At 37.3% G+C, this 21545-nt stretch overlaps 1 protein-coding gene across 2 annotated transcripts in view; it reads right to left on the reverse strand.

The window, feature by feature from the left end:
• The window catches only part of Arap2 (ArfGAP with RhoGAP domain, ankyrin repeat and PH domain 2), a 179670-nt gene that overhangs the window by 79893 nt on the left and 78232 nt on the right, over window positions 1–21545 (reverse strand). For both annotated transcript variants that reach the window (XM_059275892.1, XM_059275891.1), the window contains exons 10-15: window positions 11446–11561; window positions 9221–9420; window positions 5499–5584; window positions 4654–4836; window positions 3996–4170; window positions 3461–3595 (exon numbers count right to left, since the gene is read on the reverse strand). In XM_059275892.1, coding sequence (XP_059131875.1) covers window positions 3461–3595; window positions 3996–4170; window positions 4654–4836; window positions 5499–5584; window positions 9221–9420; window positions 11446–11561 — 895 coding nt within the window. The remainder of the gene's footprint in view (window positions 1–3460; window positions 3596–3995; window positions 4171–4653; window positions 4837–5498; window positions 5585–9220; window positions 9421–11445; window positions 11562–21545) is intronic.

The raw sequence follows: 21545 nt of genomic DNA on the forward strand, positions 1-21545 counted from the left end.
TCAGAGTTCCGCTTCTACTTCTTGGAGGAGCTTTTTCTTAACAACATATGCTTTATGCCAGCAACTGTATCTTTTGATGTGAAAGTTTCCCCATTTCTGTGCGGGAGTGGCGATATCCATGACAAGACTCTCAATGCTTGCCTGAAACTTAGGAGATACTGAACCCTGCATTTCATATTTTCCAAAGAATACATAAAGTTTAAATTATAAATTAGGTGTTGTGGGAAATTAACAATACATAATAATATAACTATAAAATACTTTAATAAAAAAATTTAAATCCATACATTTTTCTGGAATTTTATTCAGTTAACGTTTTTTCATCTTAGTTGACTACTGACAGTTCAAACTTTAGTGAAATCACTGGCTAGCAATCAAACCACATACACAATCAAAGACTACTAACAAGTGACTTTGATATTTTTAAGCAGCTAATAACTTTCTTAAAGATATAGTTGTTCATTCCACAAATATTTCTCATGGGGTAACTAAATGTTAACATTGATTTGGACACCAAATATTTAATGAACCTGAACAAAACAGAGAGAATCAAAGCACGACTGACCCTTCACTCCTCAGGGAAGGAGAAACAAACAAATGACCAAGGGGTTGTCTTGGACATGGTAAGCGCCATATTAGAACTGCACAGCATCCTCAGAAGATGATGACCTAACAGTGTAGAGGACATTTGCATAAAGTGACAGAGAGACCTTACTATGTGGCAAAGAGCCAACCCCTGAAAAATAAGACAGCATCACACTGGAGACAGGACTTCCAGATGTGGCGGGAGGAAAGAATACAGCCTTTTTAGAAATAGCCTAAGCTATGGAGGCAGGCATGGGCATGCAGAAGGAACGCCCACAAATGAAGAGTTGCAGCCAGAGACAACTCCCAGGTCTTAAACACAAGCACCAGGGCTCATGGGCATGGGAAGCCTACTGTCTTCCCGGCAATGGATGAACAGGACCTGAGTTCTATTCTGAAAGGAATTAAGTCTGTTTTGGGTTTTTCTTTAAGATCACAGTGAAGCTAAGGTGGATATAAAGGGACATAAAGGCAGTACTGTGGCATAGGCAGGGCATGGGGATAAGCAGAGCCGGGCTGCTGTCAGCAGATTCGGTTTGAGCGTGAATCTATAAACTGTGCTAATAAATTAGATAGAAAAAGACATCCAAAGAATATCTTACCAGGAGGGAATTTTTAAATGAAATAATTTCTAGTGCACTATGTAACTAAATCTTAGATATCTGCTTGAAATTACTTTTAGAAAAACATTTCAACAGACTGCTGGCAATGGTCGAGAGACAGTCCGAATTGACCTACTCTGGTGATGGGATGGCCAAACACCCTAATTGTCATGCTAGAAACCTCATCCAACTACTGAGGGATCTGGATGCAGAGATCATGACTAGGCCCCAGGTGGATCTCTGGGAGTCCAATTAGAGAGAATGAGGAGGGTTTATATGAGAGAGAATTGTTGAGACCAAGGTCGGATAAAGCACAGAGACAAATAGCCAAACAAACGGAAACACATGAAATATGAACCAATGGCTGAGGGGTCACCAACTGGATCAGGCCCTCTGAGTGGGTGAGACAGTTGATTGGCCTGATCTGTTTGGGAGGCATCCAGGCACTGGCACTGGGTCCTGTGCTCATTGCATGAGTCGGCTGTTTGAAACCTGGGGCCTATGCAGGGTGGCTTGGCTCGGCCTGGGAGGAGGGGACTGGACCTACCTGGACTGAGTCCACCAGGTTGATCTCAGTCTGTGGGGAAGGCTTTGCCCTGGAGGAGATTGGAATGGGAGGCGGGCTGGGGGGAAGGTGAGGGGGGCGGGAGGGGGGAGAACAAGGGAATCTGTGCCTGTATGTAGAACTTAATTGTATTGCAAAAATAAAAATTAAAAAAAAAAACAAAAACAAAAACAAAAAAAAATAGAAAAACATTTCAAATGAAAAAAAATCCTAATTAACTTCCATGTATCGTCAGCCAGCTCTGCATATCCATGGGTGCCGAACCCATAGATCTAAACCAATTACTAATGAAAAACACCCAAAATGTTTTACATCTTTACTGAATGTACACATATTTCTTTTCTTGCCAGTATCTCCTACCAATATTAGGTAGTAACTTCTTTCAGCGCATTCCTATCATGTAATATAAATCTACAGATGATTAGAAACGTATGGGAGAAAAAATTTTTAAGTAACATGCGAACACTGCTCCACTTTATGCAGGGGACATAAGTATGAGTAGTCAGTTTAGAATCTACAAAGGTCTTGAACCCAACACTCCATAAAAACTTAAATCACATGGACCAAGACGAACTTCTTTCAGTTTTGATGTGAGATGTATTCAAAATATTTAAAGTTAACTCCTGAAATCTAAAGGGGAAGATTCCGTAATAAATTTTTAAAGCATCAAATGTGCATTACTCAATTCCAGGGTATTTTTTAAGCATGTTTGAAAAAAAGACCTTATAGAGATCTGATGAGCCTATTATTAGTCTGGACAGTAGTTTATTATATTGAAAAATTGAAAGGAACATTTCTGTTTCATGTTCTTGCATTGATCTGTACTAAATTCAAGACTGAAGAATGGCTCTAGAACACTCTAGAAATCAGGAAAGGCATTGGCAAGTACTTTGTTTTTTGGGTATTATGCAAAGTTTAGTAATTGTTTGATTAGATGCATGGTTTACCCTCAAAAACCTTTGGTGAAGCTTGTCTTTTATTATCCCTTAGGTCAAATAAAAGAAAACAATAAAAATCACTGCATTGTTTTAAAAAAATAACAACCATATAAGCTTAAAGCAGAAAACGGTATTTATTCCTGCTATCCCCCATCAGAATGCAGTCACAGTAAAAAGGCTACAACATACAACACAGCCAGGATTGAAATACTGAATCACGACTGACTCCTTCCTCCTTCCTGGGAAAACTACTTAACATTAGCTTGGTCTAGACTCTATGTGGCCAATTCCTGAGCACAAAGTCCTTAAAGCAGATCGTGACAGGATAGATTTTTTTTGTTTTAAAAAATCTAATGATACACAGTTTAACCTAATTTCTACTTTGAGATATATAACTTACAAAAAAAAAGCTTAAGCATACTTAATAAATCTGAAATTAAAAGTGTGACAAACATCCGGAAAACAATCAATTCAAGAACCAATAGCCCCCAAATTTATAATTTCTTAGATTTAAGAGTCTTTTTTCTTTTTGTATTAGGAACATTTAATTAGTAAAGGCTATGAAAATACTCCCAAGTCCAAACAACAACAAACAAACAAAAAACATAAACAAAAAAACTAAATCCTGAAATCTGAAACAATTCTGATCTGAAGCATTTCTGATAAGAGATACTGCAAAGAACTTATAGTGAATAGTCACTACAAATGAGCAAACATCAGGTAAAAAGGTTTTAGCCAGAAACAAAATCTAAGAGGAGCAGGAAGGATACCTTCAAGTAGCTTTTTCTCTGTAGAGACTCTGGAAGCAGGAGCAGGGGCCTGATATAAGAAGTCACAGAGGAAGGTGGACTGGGCAGGCTCCTGACTTGACCCACCCTCGGAATGAACATCATGCTGAGGGAAGTCTAGAAAAGGCAAAAAGATTTTACATTTAAACCCCAAACATAATAAAGTTCCCTTTTGTTTAGGAATTTGTGATGGAGTTTTGAACTAAAACAAAAATAATTCCTGATTTATGACCAAATAAATACAGACAGATTTATTTTGCTTTGTATAAAATTTGCAAATAAGCACTTAAGCCATACTTATTATTCAAATATGAAAACAAGATTTAATTTTGGAAGAAATGATTATGTCGGATTAACTATTTTAATCTTCCATTTATAAGATTAAAGGACATAAAAGATATACAAATCCTATACTTTTTCCCCTGTAAAGCAGTACTTTAGTAATTATGTAATTTTCTTGGTCGAAAAATTAATATATTTGTGGAAGAGAGCAGTCAGTAGAGGGTGAGGGACAAACCTGAGAACTTGTTATGGTAGAGAAATTCCATCTGTAGACTCTGCCCAGCCTTCTTGGCCAGCAGGTAGGGGGTACTGTGCATGGGATCTCCTGTCGCACACATGACATCTGCTCCACTGAACAGCAGGGCCATCGTTTCCAGCACATCTGGCTTTACCACCGCAGCACACAGAGCCTGGCCATTAAAAGAACATACACCATTTATGGGAAGTGAATGTGAGTCTAGCTCTTAAAAGGAATGCAAGTTCGATGATGTATTTATGAAGCATGTATTTCTTTTTTCCTATACTAATGAAATCAATGACCTGAATCAGTGAGTGGGCATCAAAGGTCTACACTGTATGGGTTAAGGTCATAAGTTAATGCTTCAAAGTCTTGGTCCACTATCTTGGTTCTAGAATATGCTCCTTCTGAATCTTCCAAACTATCATGGATGCTCCGGAAGACTTGTTCTGCTATTATTCTGTAATGGCTGGGGCTAAGAAATTTAATACATTTCAAATGTAATAAAGTGTACACTAAATGATCTACACTAAGAGTGTTGATATATATCAACATATATATATACACACACATACACACACACACACACACACACACACACATATATACATATATATCTCATTACAATTTGTGCATAGTGTTATATATAATTTACCTTATTTAACTCTTCTTTGGTCAGAGATGCTAATAGAGTCTTTCTAAATTTTCCTTCTTTGTATTTCTGGGTAATAAAGATTTTTCTCTTTTCAACTGGTGAATCCATGTGTAATTCTTCTTCTTTTTGAAGGTTACCAGCCCAAAAGTCATTAGCTCTCTTGTTTCCGATGACAATAAATAGCTGAAATGGAAAAGGCAAAAAGAAAATGTATTTCATTAAATGTGTTTGAACCTTCAAAATTGATTCACATCCTAAACTAAAACCTAATTCAATATAAAATACAAGAGAGAGCACGAAAGCCTGTGTTCTCAAGGCATATGATGAGAGACAGTGGGCAGCAGACATTACATCTACTGCAGCATCAGCTGGGAAACTAAGCACACACCACACAAATGCAACAAAAGCAGCCTTACTCTTTGAACACATATTGAGACAGATTCACTTAAATGATTGTGCAGCTAGTCTATCTCAAGGAGAGACAGTGGAACAGGAGAGGAAATAGAGACAGAAACAATGAGATCGAACTGGTGGGTTAATGACAAACTCAGCACAGATAAATTCTGCCAAATTGCTTCATTCCCTTTTCTAATACTTTTTCATATGAGTTAAAAAAAAGAAACAGAGTTCTCACTTTCATCAGAGTTGCCACATCTTTACATCCTGAGTATCATTAAAGTTCTTTGTAGTCTTTATTTTAAAAATAACTATCTAATTTGAAAAGCTAAGTGTCATTTTTATACCATAGGGGGAATTTCATCTAAGAACTTCTTTATAAAAGCAATCACTGCCTATTGCCAATCTCATCCACTCTTGGTTCACATGGCCCAGCAAACAGGACTTACCTCAATGAGCTCATTACTCCAAATACTAGCATCCATTTTCAGACTTCTAACCTTAGAGTCTTTAGGGCCCAATGATCTATGTTGTCCTAAAGGAAGATACAATTACATTTCCATTTTAATTTGAATGTGAATTTATTTTGCTTTGTTTTTTAAATGTTTATTGGAGGGCTAGAAATATAGTTCAGTGGTTAAGAGCTTGCCCACCTGTGTGAGACCCTACGTTCAATTCCCAGCAATCCCTTCCCTTCCCAGACCATACACATATGTGTGCATGTGAGGGATGTTAAGTTAGTAAAGTACTTGCCTTGCATGTAAAGACCTAAACTCAATCCCCAGAAACCACATAAAAATAGCTAGGCATGGTGGTGTGTACTTGTAATCCCAACATTGGGATTACAAGTGGATCCTTTGGGTTTGATGGCCAACCAGCCTAGATAATTTCTATGTTAGTGAGATAACTTTTATGACAAAATTAACTAGCTAACAAACTAACTAAAAAGTAAGTAAATAAATAAATAAATGTGGATGCTACCTGAGGAACAACACTGAAGGTTGTCCCCAAACATCCACATGAATGCATATACATGTGGCATAGATGTGTGCACATGCTTAAATACAAGCACGCACATAAAATGTGTACAGGTATGTATGCATGTATATATGTGTATACATAACATCAATTTAAAGCATCCCAGTACCTACTCTCCTAACTGCCCAAAACACTAACAGTATTTATGGTGGTAATACAAAATCAAAAGCATAACGAACCAAAATGGGTAACAACTATTAGCTTTGCCACAATCATGTATTTCCATAAAACTATACTTCAAAAATAATATACATGTATGTATATACATATGTAAGTGCATAGTCCCACACGTATGTTGTGTGTGTGTGTGTGTGTGTGTGTGTGTGTGTGTGTGTGTGTAAATAGCCTGGGATTACCAAACTTTTTTCCCCTTGGCAGTATGGGGATGAGCACATGCCTTTGTACCTGCTAGAAATGTTCTATTTCTGAGCTATTTTTATAAACAAGGAAAACCTTTATGTTCAGTTTAATCTCATGCATGTAAATACAGCTACCAATACCAGACAATCAAATACTGACAATTGTAGTAAAAATGAGCATAGAGACCCGATGTTGATATCCTATGCTACTGCTTCCTCTGAAGAAAGGAAGCAGAGAATTAAATCAAGTACAGTATAAATCCACTCTCAGACACAGTTGATACACAAGTATATGTCTCAAGTAAGCTAAAATGAAAAACATTTATGTAAGAACTTTCATTGATCTTAAGGACGGATACTTTGCCTAGGAACAGTAAAGATTCTGCACTTTGTGGTATACTAAATCAGAGGCTCTTTTCCTTCTTTATTGAAGAGGTAAAGATACTTTAGGGCACAAAGTCCCATAGCAGGGGTTCACATTGCTTTGCACTTTTAATTATAACCTAAAAGCAACATTAGAAGCCTGCGAGTTGCAGAAGGAGATGCTAAAGCAGTCTATGTAAGAACAGATAAGCTCAAAAAACCAGAGATATGGCTTAGCAGTTAAGAGAACTGGCTGCTCTTCCAGAGGACCAGGGTTCAATTCCCAGAACCCACAGTGTAGCTGACAATCATCTATAATTATAGTTTCAAGGGACCCTATGACCTTTTCTGGCCTACATGGGTACCAGGCACACACACAGACACAGTTATGATTGCAGGGAAAATACTAATACTGATAAAAATTTAAAAATGGAATATATGGGCTCTAATGGAGAAAGGGGACAGCTCAGAAACAGAAATGTCAGTGAGATGACATGGGCTTTAAGGAAAGCATATGGCTTAAGAGTGTCTCTTTCATTTTAGATCTTAGTGTAAGGTAGGCAGTACAACTTCTCACCAATAAGGACAAGGATGACAATATGCAGGCTAGAGGCAGCAATGATGGCTCTACTTCCGATGTGCTATTTTTCAAGTGTCTTTGGAAAAATGAACTAAGATTTTCATTGGGTTAGAAAATTCATCTTCTTAGTGAGCACTCAATACAAATGATAAGTAACATTGATACAAAGAATGAGAATTGAAAACAGAGCCCAAGTCACACATGTACTTCAGCAGCATGAAGTGGTGAGGTCACCGAAGCCTGGATGACAGCTACTAAGAAAGCAAGATAGCATGGCTTACTGAAGTGGAGGGGGCGCCGACATCAAAGACAGACATACTAGCCACAGATCTCAAATATTACAGAGAAAACAAACACAGTAAGAATGGAGACTGACTGGCAAAATACACTGGTAAGAATACTGTAAATACTTGTACTCAATGGAGAGAAACGAAGGCTGGTTACAAAATGTTGAAGGAAAAGGAAGTTAAAGAAATGAAGAAAACCTGTGCTGGTGACTGTGCAATCACAAAGACACTCAAGTTTGAAAAGGGAAAAACGAACAGAGAGCAGTGCAAAGAAGGAACTGAAGAGCTTAGGAAGATCAGTTTTAAGAAGGTAGACTGAGGCAAGTTTGCATGATGAAACAAGAAACTAGTTTAAAGACTCAAGAGACTAAGTAAGTGATGAACTGATTCTAGGGAGGGAGGAAAGAAATGGAACACAAGAGGAATAGGAAGAAGCAAAATAAAGTTCTCTCTCTCCTAATGAGATGGGAGAGAAGAGGAAGCAGAAAAAAAAAAAAAAACTATGTAGAGAATCATAGGAGACTGATGTTTTCTGCTACTATGATGTTAATTAAGTGGTCAAGAAAGCTACCTCCGTGTCATAATAAATGCTATGGGACAGAGCTCCAGAAAGTGCCGAAACTTCTCGACAATTGCTGGAGTGGTGTTGCTCATTGTCTCTACTTGACTGAGTCAGAAGCTCCTTTCCTGTCCTGTCCCTGGGCCTGGTGGTCAACTCTAATCTTGTCCTTATCTTCTACTGTAATAGCAATTTCTGTGCCTGTCTAAAGAACTTTACGTCACATAAGTTTCTACCTCTGCAAACCCGCATCAGAACAGCTGGTACTATTGGTAAACTCTGTGTCTTCTTAAGTTGGAGTGAGGGTATCTGTAGAGTAGGAGGCAAGGGGGGCAGAGAGTCTGGGAGACTAAAGTTGGCTAAGCTTCTCCAAGTGCTCCATAAAGCATTTCACAGATAAAAGTTCACTTCTATCCACTCCCTTGGATATGGATCAGGGCTCATAGATACACTGAGATGCCAGACAACCAAGTCTAAGGTCACAAGAAGGAAGGCATTTGTGGCACTAGCTCTTTTCACAAGCAACAGTTCTGTTGGGAAACATTCCAGTTCAAAATCATACTATAGGAGATGTCAGATCCAGCATACAAGGATAGAGCCTGAACATTTTCAATATAAAAAAATACACTTTAAAGAAATAATTAGACCACTATTGAAAATATTCATGTAAGCATTCAAACTTGTTCTGGATGTATTCTAAAACATCCCAAAAAATTTAAACATGTTTTTTTTTAAAAAAAAAAAAATCTATGCATGGACTAGTAAACTCAAAATATTATTACATACTTAAAAATTAATTTTTATCAAATCCACATAGAACTGAATATAGAATTATATGATATTTCTAAATGGTCTTCTATTTAATAAGGTTTATCTCATTTCACTTTTCACAGCCATTACCTAGGACACAGTATGTTTGATGACAATGAACAGCCAGTGCCAATTTGCAACCAAGCAGGGATAAGCAAAGCGCATCACTAATTACCTGCACACTTCTTACAAATGACAACACAGAGATTGATGGATGCCCAGTCAGGATCTGGGGCTTTACAATCCGCACAGCTCCTGTTGGATTCATTGAACCAAATCTTCTCAGCTACTTCATAATCAGAGAGAGTTTCTGCTATCGACTGCTGCACAGCTTCAATCCAGTCCTGTTTCTCTTTCTCAGACTCTGCTGTGAAGCTAGAACAATGAACATTTCTGCATTATTGATCTCCCTTATACAGGCCAATTAAGCAGGGGGTTCAGTTTGCATATTCATTTCAGCCACAAATTAAATAGTAGCTAAAGTGAACCCTGCTGGGTGGTATTGGATTGTCTTTTTCTATTAAAAGTTATCTAATTTAACAAATCAGTTTCTTTTTCTTCTGATTTTCCATACTGCTGATGGCCCTGCTCACAGATCTTTAACCAAAATTAGCACACTTATTATTTCTGATCAAGACATATAGGAATTGCCTTGGTAGGTCAAAGCAAATGAGAGTCATGTCTCTGAAGCAGTGGATTATATAATAATCAAAAAAAGACAGGCAGTGTTTCATGAGTGCTTGGAATATTTTGCCAGGAAAGTATGTCATCATAGTCTAAAACTAAAATTATCAAAAAAAAAAAAAAACACCCACCAGAAATTTAGATTTTTTTTTCAGATTTAAAAATGGAAATTTTTAATTAGAAGACTCTCCAGATGGCATTAAGAGACTGAGAAACAAGAAAAGTTTTAAATGGTTACTATTTTAAAGGATTTCTAACTCAATTTTAGCCAGCTCTGACACAGTCTGATTTCTTAGTACTGGCTAGATGTCTCACAAAAAGTGATAAAATATTAAACAGCAATGTTGCCCTTCAAGAAAGATTTATTGATTGTTTATTACAGGTAATAGCCACATATGCCACAAATGACTCACAACAAAACCCACTGTAAGTTATTGCCACATTATAATTTTTGTTCTATGAACTAAAATGACTTGAAGTATAATGAAAATAATTGGTAGTTTACCATTCTAAGCAGTCCATAAAATAAGTGGCTTATAGAAATTGTACTTTCTGAAGAACTCTTTGATTACATCATTCCTACAATAGTAACTAATTATTGATTTCAAATTCTCCTAGAGGTACTAGAGGTTAGTTACAGCCAGGATTTCTGTTCAGTGGAGGCTAGAATCTCTCTCTCTCTCTCTCTCTCTCTCTCTCTCTCTCTCTCTCTCTCTCTGTGTGTGTGTGTGTGTGTGTAATGTGTATGTGTGTATGTATGTGTGATATGCAATGTGCTGAGGGTGGAAACCAAGGCTTTGCACATGCTAGGCAAACACAATGCCACTTATCTACAATCTAAGCTCTAGATCTGCAAGTGTGAAAATAAAGCTTATTATTCTTTATTTGTTAATTTTCATCAAAATTGGAGTCCACAGACATATTTTGAGAAACAAAGTATGAGATACTCAAGAGTATCAGCAATAATTACATCATCCAAAACCTAGAACAATTGCCTCTGACTCACAAACAACCTGACCTGTGTCATTTGGGACAAATGTATTAATGTAGTTACGCTCAACAAATTGCCTGTGTCTATACTGCACATATGGAATCATTATACATGATTAAAATATGTTAAGTACATTAAGTATTATTCATTGTCATAGTGATGCAATTCCTCAAATATCATAATACATTTTATTATGTATATATATATATATATATATATACACACATATATATATATATCAAGATGTTAAGATATTTGAATTAATAACTTTATGTGAGCCATTAAACCCAGAATGATTCTAAGCTGAGTTACTGGAAGAAATCACATTCAGCAACTGTAATTAAAAGCCAATCTTAAAGTAGGATTCATTCAGTTAGGCTTAAAGAAAGTAAACACAACCTGAAGTCAATGCAACACTATTTTATTTCTTCTATATGTGAAAGAGTTAACATATTCATTATGCTCAGTTTATAAACAAAGTATTGCAAAAAGAGGTAATTCAAGACTCATGAAGAAAGTATCTTGGCTACTTGCATAGTTCTCCAAGCCATTTTCACAGTGACGTCCTACATGCCTAGTAAGTTAGACAATGTGGACAAGAACAGATTATTTTTACTGTTCTATACAATGTAACACAACTGCCAGCATTATGAAATGAATTTCCCAGGCCTTTTCGTAGTCATAAAAACAAATATTCACACAAAAAAATGTTTTAAATAGCTTACCTGAAACTCCTGTAGGGAGTGATTATCTCAAAAGACTGTTTCACAGCTCGATCTACTTGCTTTACATTTGCAACATTCATAGGAATTACAGTAATACCAAGTCCACTCTTAAAATCCTAGTATGGAGCAAAAATACAAAATCACTTTTGAAAACACAACTATAATGTCTTTCTTAATTCAGAAACTCCTAGAAACATTGCTACATATGTGTATGGAGTTAAACAGAGTCAACAGAAAAGGAAAAGTCCAGCTCTTCTTGCAGTAGGCAATCCTTTCCAGTATATGCTAACACTATGCTAGCCTAAGCATCACTGAGCAACAGAGCTAAGTTGACAAGGCCATGGATACATGTGCCTTGCTTTGAACAGTGGGCACTATATTTACATGTATCAAATCAATTAAAGAAATTAACAAATTAAGAACCTTTGTCATGCGACAAATATTTATTTGCTAGGAAATCCAAAAGAGCATTATGAAGTCAGCATAAATACACTTAATATGAGAAGGTGGCAAACTGAGATTAAAAGAGATAGTTACAAGTGCATGATGGAAAGGAACTAAATATGTGACTGTTGGCTTTTGCTTAATCTCCTTACATTGTCCCTGCTGTGGAAATGTGTTCCTCCTCATTTACATTCAAAGACATTGCTGTTTTTATCAATTGTATAGGTTTACATTGCCATTATTCCAATCAGACTCTTAAAAACCTCCTCCAGTGCCACTGTGATACGAAAACTACCCTTTGTTCACCATTGATAGGAACTGAGTTCACAGTGTCCCACTGAAATTAAAAAATAGGACAGCCCATCCTAAAAGCAACAATGTTGGCAATATGCTGCATAATCCTATGGGCCTGGTAACTTAGCAATAAATATGCTCAATACTTTGCACAATCACTACCTCAAGAAAGGAATGATCTGTGTAAATAGATTCAGATTAAATGTTCCTGGAGCTACTAAATTATGACAATAAAAACACATCCATACTAAAGGAAAAATCAAAAATACTGTTCCATTTTCAATAAGAACACTTAACAAAGACAATTTAGAAAAATTAATAAGAAGAAAAAATAATTCAAATGCCCTTTTCTATTGTAACTGTTGCATGGGGAAGAAGAGTACTATGCATTTCTGTTACACATTGCCTATATATCCCATTTTTTATCTGTATGATATAAAATGCTATATATGAGGACAAACAGATAACTATTATAAGAAAACCTTTCACCCCTTACCTTTCAATATTGTCTAGCAATGTCATCTAGAAATAAAGAGGTCACTACAGAACATGATGGAGAAGACACCTGGTCCTGTCCACATCAGTGCTTCTCTGCTCTCACCAGAGTTCAGCTCTAAGAAGTCACTATGTCTTCTTTCCTGTAGGTCTATGTGGTTACAACTAATGCATTCTTAGTTGATAAAATTACAACAAAACAATTTTAGAACCAAATTTCCCATATGTATGCATGTATGTATGATATATGTACATATGTAGGTATTAAGAGCCATCAGTCATAATTGTGTAAAGGCATTTATTATTGATAATATCATTCATATGGGTTGATACTTTTTGGATGTATTTATTTGTGGTCTGGGCATGCATGTTTTTATGCATGGAGGGAGGTCAGAGAAGGTTGCCAGGTGATCTGCTCTATCATTCTTCACCTTAATCTCTTCAGACAGAGTCTCTCACTGAACCTATAGACAAGCTGGTGTCATTGAAGCCCCAGCAATTTTCCTGTTGCCATTCTCCATGGTGCTGGAGTTACATTCACATGTGTGGACATGCCTGGCTGGCATCACAGGCACAAATATGGGCATGCCTGGCTATCATATGAGCTCTAGGAGTCTAACACAGGTCTTCATGCTAGCATAGCAAGTGCTCCTACACACTGAGCCATCTCTCCAGCCCTATTTGTTATTTTTCAATGTGAAGGTTTATAGATAAAATCAGAAAAATGATGTATTTAGGAAATAAATCAATAAAATATTACGTTTTCTGGTAGGATAATAAATGACTCACAGTGTTAGGGTAGAAAGGCAGAATTTGAGAATAAAGAATATAACATTATACTATAATCTCAAAAGAATTAAAAATAATGTAAAAGCAAAAACACAATAAAATATTGACTACTGTGAAATAATTAGAATGGGAGTTGATCCATTTCCATTTTGTAAAGTTAGCTTCGGATGACAAGGAGCATACCAAGTGAAAAGGGACATCAAACTATTCTAAGTAGCCATGTTTTAATACTTTTCCACATATCAGTGCAGGGCTGACTTTATTTTGTAAATTAAAATACCAACTCCTAATTATCCATATAAATGTCCCTGTTGAACAATGCAACTACTGGATGAACTCCCCAAGTGTGTGCCTCGAAACTTAAGCCTTCTTTTATAAATGAGGAAGTAAGATGAGAATAGCAAAATGAGGCACCTGTCTCAACTTGGTCGGGGGATAAACTCTAGATAAAAGAGAGTGCCTGCACTGAATGGCCTTCTAACAATTTCTCACAATGAGGCTTGTGACAAGAGGATATCAGGCCACTCCACAGCACTCTGTGAGGTGCGTGCCCTGCAAGTATTGTGTGATACTAAGGTCAGAGGCTCATCATGCTTTGACCATCAGACTAGCAGATGGTGGGCATGACAACCTGTTATGGAAACTGATGAGACTCATCATGGTTCCCGCATGGATGGATGGTCCCTCATCTCTACACATGAGTCATAAAATCGCTACATCTAAAGCTGTAACTCCTGGTAAAGTGAGGGTCAGCTCAGCACTCCAAATTTCTCCCCAGCAAGACAAAGATGATATTTTCTTATCCTGGAAAATTGTAACCCATTTATCAACTGTCTGCCATGGCCATATGGTTCTGAGTAATTAGAGGATGCACACAGCTCACTAGCACCAATTGACTGTAAAATACAGAGCACAGTCACAAAATAAATGTCAGCACTCTTGAGAGTGATTAAATGTGAAATAACTGCATTTCTTATTAAGAATACTTTGGTGATATTTAGCCCCCCTTCAGACTATTAGAACACATCCAGACTATGTCCCATTTCTGGGTATTTGGCAAATTTTTTGTGTCCATCTTGCACATCTGGAGCATTAACAGCATGAAAAAAAGTGCAGAACCATAAAAGTCTTTAATTAAGAAAGAAAACTCTAACCTAAGATTCTCAAAGTGCCACTGAATCTCAGAGCAAAACTGCTAACAGAATTTAGACAGCATTGAGTCTAGACTGTCTAGACACCAGGACCCAAATACTTCCCTCTGCCTTCTGTAGAGTGAAATACAGAGTACAATCCAAGTATACAAAATTCCGTTAAGACTACTAGCTACAAACGAGCATAAGAACACAATAGAATTCAGTTACTATTTGCCCTGGGCTCTGGTCATGTGTAGAGCTGAAAAAAAACATCTTGCTGCAGCCATACTTATTTAAATCACTGTCTAGGGTTCAGGAGTCTACAAATGGCTATGAGCTGCAATTGTCTGAAAATTTTTGAAGTTGGAAGCATGCATCTTACTATTTTTTCAAAGCAGGTAAACTCATCCAGTAAAAAGCTATATTCATTTAGGACCTGAAGTATGCAAGGAATTTTACTAGTACTTATATACTAGGACTTACAAAAGTATTAGACTACAAGGTACATGAAGCATATGGTCTAAGGAAAGATGACAGCAAGTTGTAACATGCAGGGAAAGAGAATGCTTGGTTGTAGGTTAAGCACCTGTACCAACTTACAATCAGACAGAAAATATGAGATTCGTGTTTATAAAAAGTTTTTTTTTTTCAAAAGAGGTGATATCAGTCAAATGACACCACCAAGATGAACTAATGTTCAGACACATCTTCTTCAGCATCATTTTGAAGAGGAGCAAGTTCACATAGTTAAAGAAGGCTCAGAAGAATGTTCAGTTGCACTGAGTGGCATATAAGTCTAGTTACCTATCATTAATTCTATCTCTTTTGTCTATCACTTCCATCTGAAATCAATGAAATGCAATACTAAAGTTAATTGCAAGAAAGTACTTATTCTAAAGTAACAAGCTGACATGATTTTATTTTAAGTAAAATAAAATGTGAGTGTTAAATGTCCAAAGAGGAGTGGATGGGGGTGGGGTGAGGGCAAGGTGGGGGGTAAGTGGGAGAAGGGGAGGGAGGAGGAATTGTGGTTGGTATGTAAAATGGAAAAAACTTTTAAATAAAAAAGAAAGAAAGAAATTAAATTATATTACTCAATGTAGGGGGACCAGCCCTGACCTATCAAAGGGTTCTTGAACGGAAGAGTGAGGAGTTGGAAATAATAGGAAGAAATATACATTTAGACGAAGAAAAAGAGATAAGAGACACAGGATAGCTTTGAAAGGGCTCTGGGTTAAGACCACAGACATCCGGAGTTTATTCCTGATGAGCTTTTTATACATCAGCAAGGGGAAGGGCAAAAGACCTCCCCCTTTCAAAGTCAAGATATAAAGTACCAACAAGTGTAGAACCTTCAAAACACGTGGTAACCAAGCCTTTGGCCAAATCATCCTGTTATGCAGCCCTGCTGGGCAAAGCAAGCTCAGACTTTCTGACCTTGAGTAAGGCCTTACTAAGGAGCCTCTGGGGGCCCCCACTCAGTGACTACAGTATGATTGTGAGTTTTATTTTCAGTCTGAAAAATAAGTGAAAAGCAAAAGAAGCCAAACTTTCAATCTTTAAAAGGCTGTCAACAGAATAAAACTGGTAGAGATGCTATACTATGAAAGACAAAGGGCTAGGGAGGGCTTGTAGAGTAAGCAATGTTCTATATTTAATTTCTGTGGCCAACACAGAATTTCAGAAAGCAGGAAATTACCACTAGCAACAAGGATCACATGTGCTGCTTAGCAGATTCCAGATACTGCAACTATATAAATACCTTGGCACTGACAGACTCAAGGAAGAAACCTAGCTAGAGAAGCACTAGCAAGCTGCCTGTCTAGACCTCAACCACATCATTTGTAAATAGAGTAACTCTACCTTAAAGTATTGTTATAAGAATTAAATGAAATAAGATATATTCAGACAACTCTTTCACTTAAAAGTTTTACAGGCAGAATTTGTTATTCATAAAATATTCCATTGCATCTGTAATCACAGAATTACTCTGTACTAAATATTCAGAAAGAATTTATCACAAATATTGACCAAGATACTGAAATGAGTCATTTATACAAATTTATTCAATGAGAGTAATTCTGAATTGCTAAAACCATACGGTGTCAGAGCAAAATGAAATGCTGATCCCTAAAGAGAGAAATTAAAGCAGAGTTTATTAACCCCAAATCTGCTGAAATCTCAACCTATTTTTAGAAATAGTGAATATTAGGTTTTCCCTGCCAGGAATTTAAGAAGTTGGTGCTTAAACATTTGTTGAAAACAGATGTGGCATTGTATGACATTGGCACCAGACTTCTAGGAAACACCAGATGCAGAGCTTGGCCAGAGAGAGAACCCAGAGAATGTGAGGTCACCACCTACATCCTGTGGCTTCATTCTGTGCCATACAAACCAAGCCTTTAGAGGCCTATTTAAATTCGATTAGTAGTCCATCCCCATGCCAAAGCATCAAGGGACTTTACATTAGGAGGAAGAGGCTCTTGTTATACTCTGATTTGAAGATATTTAATCAAATGAGTTTATGTAGTTAAAACCCCAGTGCCACAATCAGCATCAAATGGATGCCCAAACCCACCAAGCAAGACATCTGGTTGTAATAAACAGGCTAATATTAGCATGATATTTTAAAAACTCATCAGAAAGAGATGGGAGACTATCAGGGAATCATAACAAATGGAAGCCAAGGCCAGTTTTCTTAAATCTGTTTCATGACCATGTGCTGAAATTCTAATCAACAAAAACACCAGGAACAAATACAATACAATACACCTATTTCAAAGTATGACTATACTTGATTATTGACTAGGTGTGGTGGTGTACACCTCCCAGTACATGGGAGGCTGAGGCAGGAGGACTGGAGCAAGTTTAAGGCCAGGCTGGGATACACAATGAGTTTGAGATAAACCAAAACTACTTAGTAAGGCCTTGTCTCAAAAGACCACACACAGAGACAGAAAAATATATGACATTTAGACATACTGGGTTGTTATCTACATTTTTCCAGGTAAATGGTTTAGAAAATAATAATTTGTCAAGAAAACAGAGGACCTGTATACTTTAAGCTTATTAAAAATGCTTTAGTTAAATTATGCACAAAATTTCTACATAATAACATTAACAAGAAATGAAATGTAACCAAATGATGAAAATAAGTCATGAAGTTTAATTTCTTAATTATATAAAGGGCTCAAAGGAATTGGGGAAAAATATAATTCCAAAGAAGACAGAAAAATACAATGAGATTAATTCCAGCAAAATATATATTTAAAAGAAAAACTTTTTATAAAAAGACAAACTCTCAAGCCAAGGAGACAACTATAAATAAATGACAATTAATTCAATGACTTGATTCTAATTCAACAAGTTGATTCTACATGCTAACAGAGTAGAAGCTTCTTGCCTGGAACTCACAGTGAGAAATGAGACAATGCAAACAATATGCATTCTCACTAAGGCTTAGTAATACAAAAGCTCACAGCTCTTTGAAGGCTAAGGGGCTGGAGAGATGGCTCAGTGGCTAAAGGCACTTGCAGCTCTTGCTGTGGACCTACTCAGGATTGGTTCCCTGCACCCATGTAGTGGAGCTCACAAGTGTCTATAACACCAGTTCCAGGAGATCCAACATCCTCTTCTGGCTTCTTTCCTGGTGTATGCACACATACAAACTTACACACACACACATACATACATACACACACACACACACACACACACACACACACACACACACTAAATAAATAAATAAATAAATAAATAGATAGATAGATAGATAGATAGATAGATAAATAAATAAATAAATAAATAAATCTTCAGAAATTACTTTTCAGGAAAAATGTCAGTGATACCTATTACCCTCTAGGACAGAGGTTTTCAACCTGTGGGTCATGACCCCATTGACAAATCTCTACCTCCAAAAACATTTACACTTTGATTCATAACAGTAGCAAAATGATAGTAACAACAAAATTTTTTGTGGTTGAGGGTCACCAGAAATTGGGGGACTGCATTAAAGGGTCACAGTATGGAGAATGTTGAGAACCACTGCAGTAGACAGTATTTTATTTTTTAAAGGTTTGTTTTATTTATGTGTGTGTGAGAAAAAAGTATGGAGGGACAGAGAGAAAGGGGTGGTTGGTGGAATGAGTATCACAAGAATGCGGCCAGAAGAGGGCATTGGATCCCCCTGGAGCTGGAGTTGTGCACTACCAGACTTGGCTCCTGGAAACCATCTCAGTCTCTCTAGAGCACATGGTCCTCTGGAAGAGAAGTACTTGCACTTAACTGCTGAGCCATCCTTCCAAACCCCAGTAGGCAGAATTTTAAATGTAAAAGGCCCTTGATGAGAAGTGTCAGAGGAATTCTGGGTTTGTCATCGTGTCTATCTCTCTGTATGTATGTGTGACTGTGAATGCAGGCCTGATCACCCCACAGTGAAGATGTGGAAGCAAGGGGCCAACCTCGGCTGCCAGTCTTCCACTTTCTCCTAGTTTGAGACAAGGTCTCTTTACTGCATTTATGTTCCATACCAGGCTACTTATCTCACAGGTTTCCGAGGATTCTCCAGTCTTCATGTCCCATCTCCTTGTAGGAAAACTAGAATACTGATGCTCAGATTAAGTATTTCATTCTTATACATGTTCCAGGGTTTCAAACTACAGTTTTCTTGATTGCTTACCAAGAAGCTCTTTTGCCTACTGATTCATTTCCTCAGTTCTTAAAAAGACTGTAGGATTAAGTATTGGGGTTGGGCAGACAGAGAGAGGGGGAGATAGAGATGGAGAGAGACTGGGAGGGGGTGGAGAGAAAGAGAACAAATTGACTTGAATTGATTGAGGCTAGAGTAAGAACAGGGAGACACCTCAGTGGTTAAAATTACCTGATATTCTGAGAGCATGAAGAACCCCGGAACACATGTAAGTGCTAGCCTGCCTGTAACCCTGATGCTAGTGCTGGGAATATAGAGATGGGAGCTCCCTAGAGCAATCTGGCTTGTGAGACAAGCCAAACTGGTAAGGTCTTGGATCAACTAAGAAACCCTATCTCAATTCATAAAGTCGAAAGGAATGAGGAAGACTCTTGATGTCAACCTCTGGTCTCCTCATGCATTACACACACACACACACACACACAGCCACACACACGCAGCCACACACCACACATGTATGAACACATACACACCACACACATGAGAAAAAAAAGTGAAAGATAACAATGTTGCAAGACTCTCAGAAATTTCCTGAGGATATATGTCGCAGTGCTATTCCCACCACAAATTAAAGTTTCCAGATAGCAGAGGTCAGTCAGCTTTCCACAAGGGGATCATGCCTCCATAAACCAGCCAAAAATGGAAAAGTGCCTGCTAAGTACTTCCTAAATAGACAGATGGATCTAGAAACATAATAATGACTATAGTATAACCTATACACATCCCATTACAGAAGTCCTTTTACACAGAGTGGAAACGACAATATGAAAATGCTGTCACTATTATAATACACTGCAAGTATATAACACACAAGCAGGTGGAAAGAGTAGAAGAAAATGTGCGAAAATTGCCACAGAAAGGGCATTTGAGATGGAACTAAATATGGAATGGGTGACATTTAATTTACGTGATGGGGGCAATGCACTGTTTTGCAACAGAGTATTTAGGCAAAGAATTTTAGTGTTGTTATCCAAGATGTTGTTTGCCTCTCTAACAAAGGTCCTCTCTAATTCTTCATCTCTTCCCCCTTTACTTCTCCATAGAGCCTAGCTGGAAAAAGAAAAAAAAAAAAAAAAAAAAAAACGCCTCAGGCTATATTTAATTTAAGTCCTTACCAGTCTTTCTGCTAGGCAGCCTGAGAGCCCCTCTGGGTTTCAGCTCCAACAGTGTACTAATGAAGTAAAAGAACACAAAGCAAAGGAAGAAGGGAGCCTTTGAACCGAGCAGCCAGGAAACCAGGAGCCCATGTTCAACACAGGCTGATGTCTATTATTCACTGTGTTAATACCAGTCAGAGAACATAATGCAGATGAACAGCAAGTCTGCCAGCCGGCTCACACCTACAGATGAACAGCAAGACTGCCAGAAGGCTCACACTACTGCTCTTAAGAATGAGAGGGAATTTCAAAAATCATAAGAGTTTGTGGGAAAAGTGAGTTCACGGTGAATTTAAGTGAGGAAATGCATGTTCTTGTCTCAGTCCTAGAGACAGGTTCAGGAACTAAAGAAAAGGATTGCCGATGATGTGCCTGCAGGCAGGCTGGCACTATGAGAGCATCTTTGGGGACTGGAAGGAAAGCTCTGGAAACAACAATCTTCAAAGGAAAGTAACTTCTGGGCATACACAGTGAAAGAAACCCATGGGATCAAGCAAATGAAAACAATCTTGAATGGCTTTCTCGTTTTCTAAATTCTAATGATGCAACTGAATTCTTTTAAACCCTTGGAAGAAGTCACTCTGTTAATACAATTCTGTATTAAGTGAAAAGAATGCGGTAAGGCAAAATTTCAAGAAAGGCTGAACATTTTAAACCCTTACACAAATTACTGACACTTCAGAAAGGCTGCAGTAATAACAAAGCGCAGGCTGCAGACTCTTTCAGAATTATGTTCAATGTGCTATGAAGAATCCTTCAAATTCTGGAACTATACTACAATAATGACTTTCTTAATTTTTACTAAATGTTTGTTGATTCCTACATCACTGTATCACTGTTCAAAATGTTCAACTGAGTAAAGGTTATTCTAAAATAAGATTAATAATAATAAAAAAAAGATACCATCCAGTGGTGAATAAGTGAATGAAAGGCACATGGGTGAAGGAAGTTTTACACATTTTCCAGGATTTTCATTCCCCCTTTCACTGGATGCCTATCACTTTGGAAAAAAAGAAAGAAGAAGAAAAAAATCTGAGCAGCATTTCATAGGGTGTGGTTTGGGATTCACATACTACTGAA

This window comes from Peromyscus eremicus, chromosome 10, assembly GCF_949786415.1.
Source record: "Peromyscus eremicus chromosome 10, PerEre_H2_v1, whole genome shotgun sequence".
Classification (NCBI taxonomy): Eukaryota; Metazoa; Chordata; class Mammalia; order Rodentia; family Cricetidae; genus Peromyscus; species Peromyscus eremicus.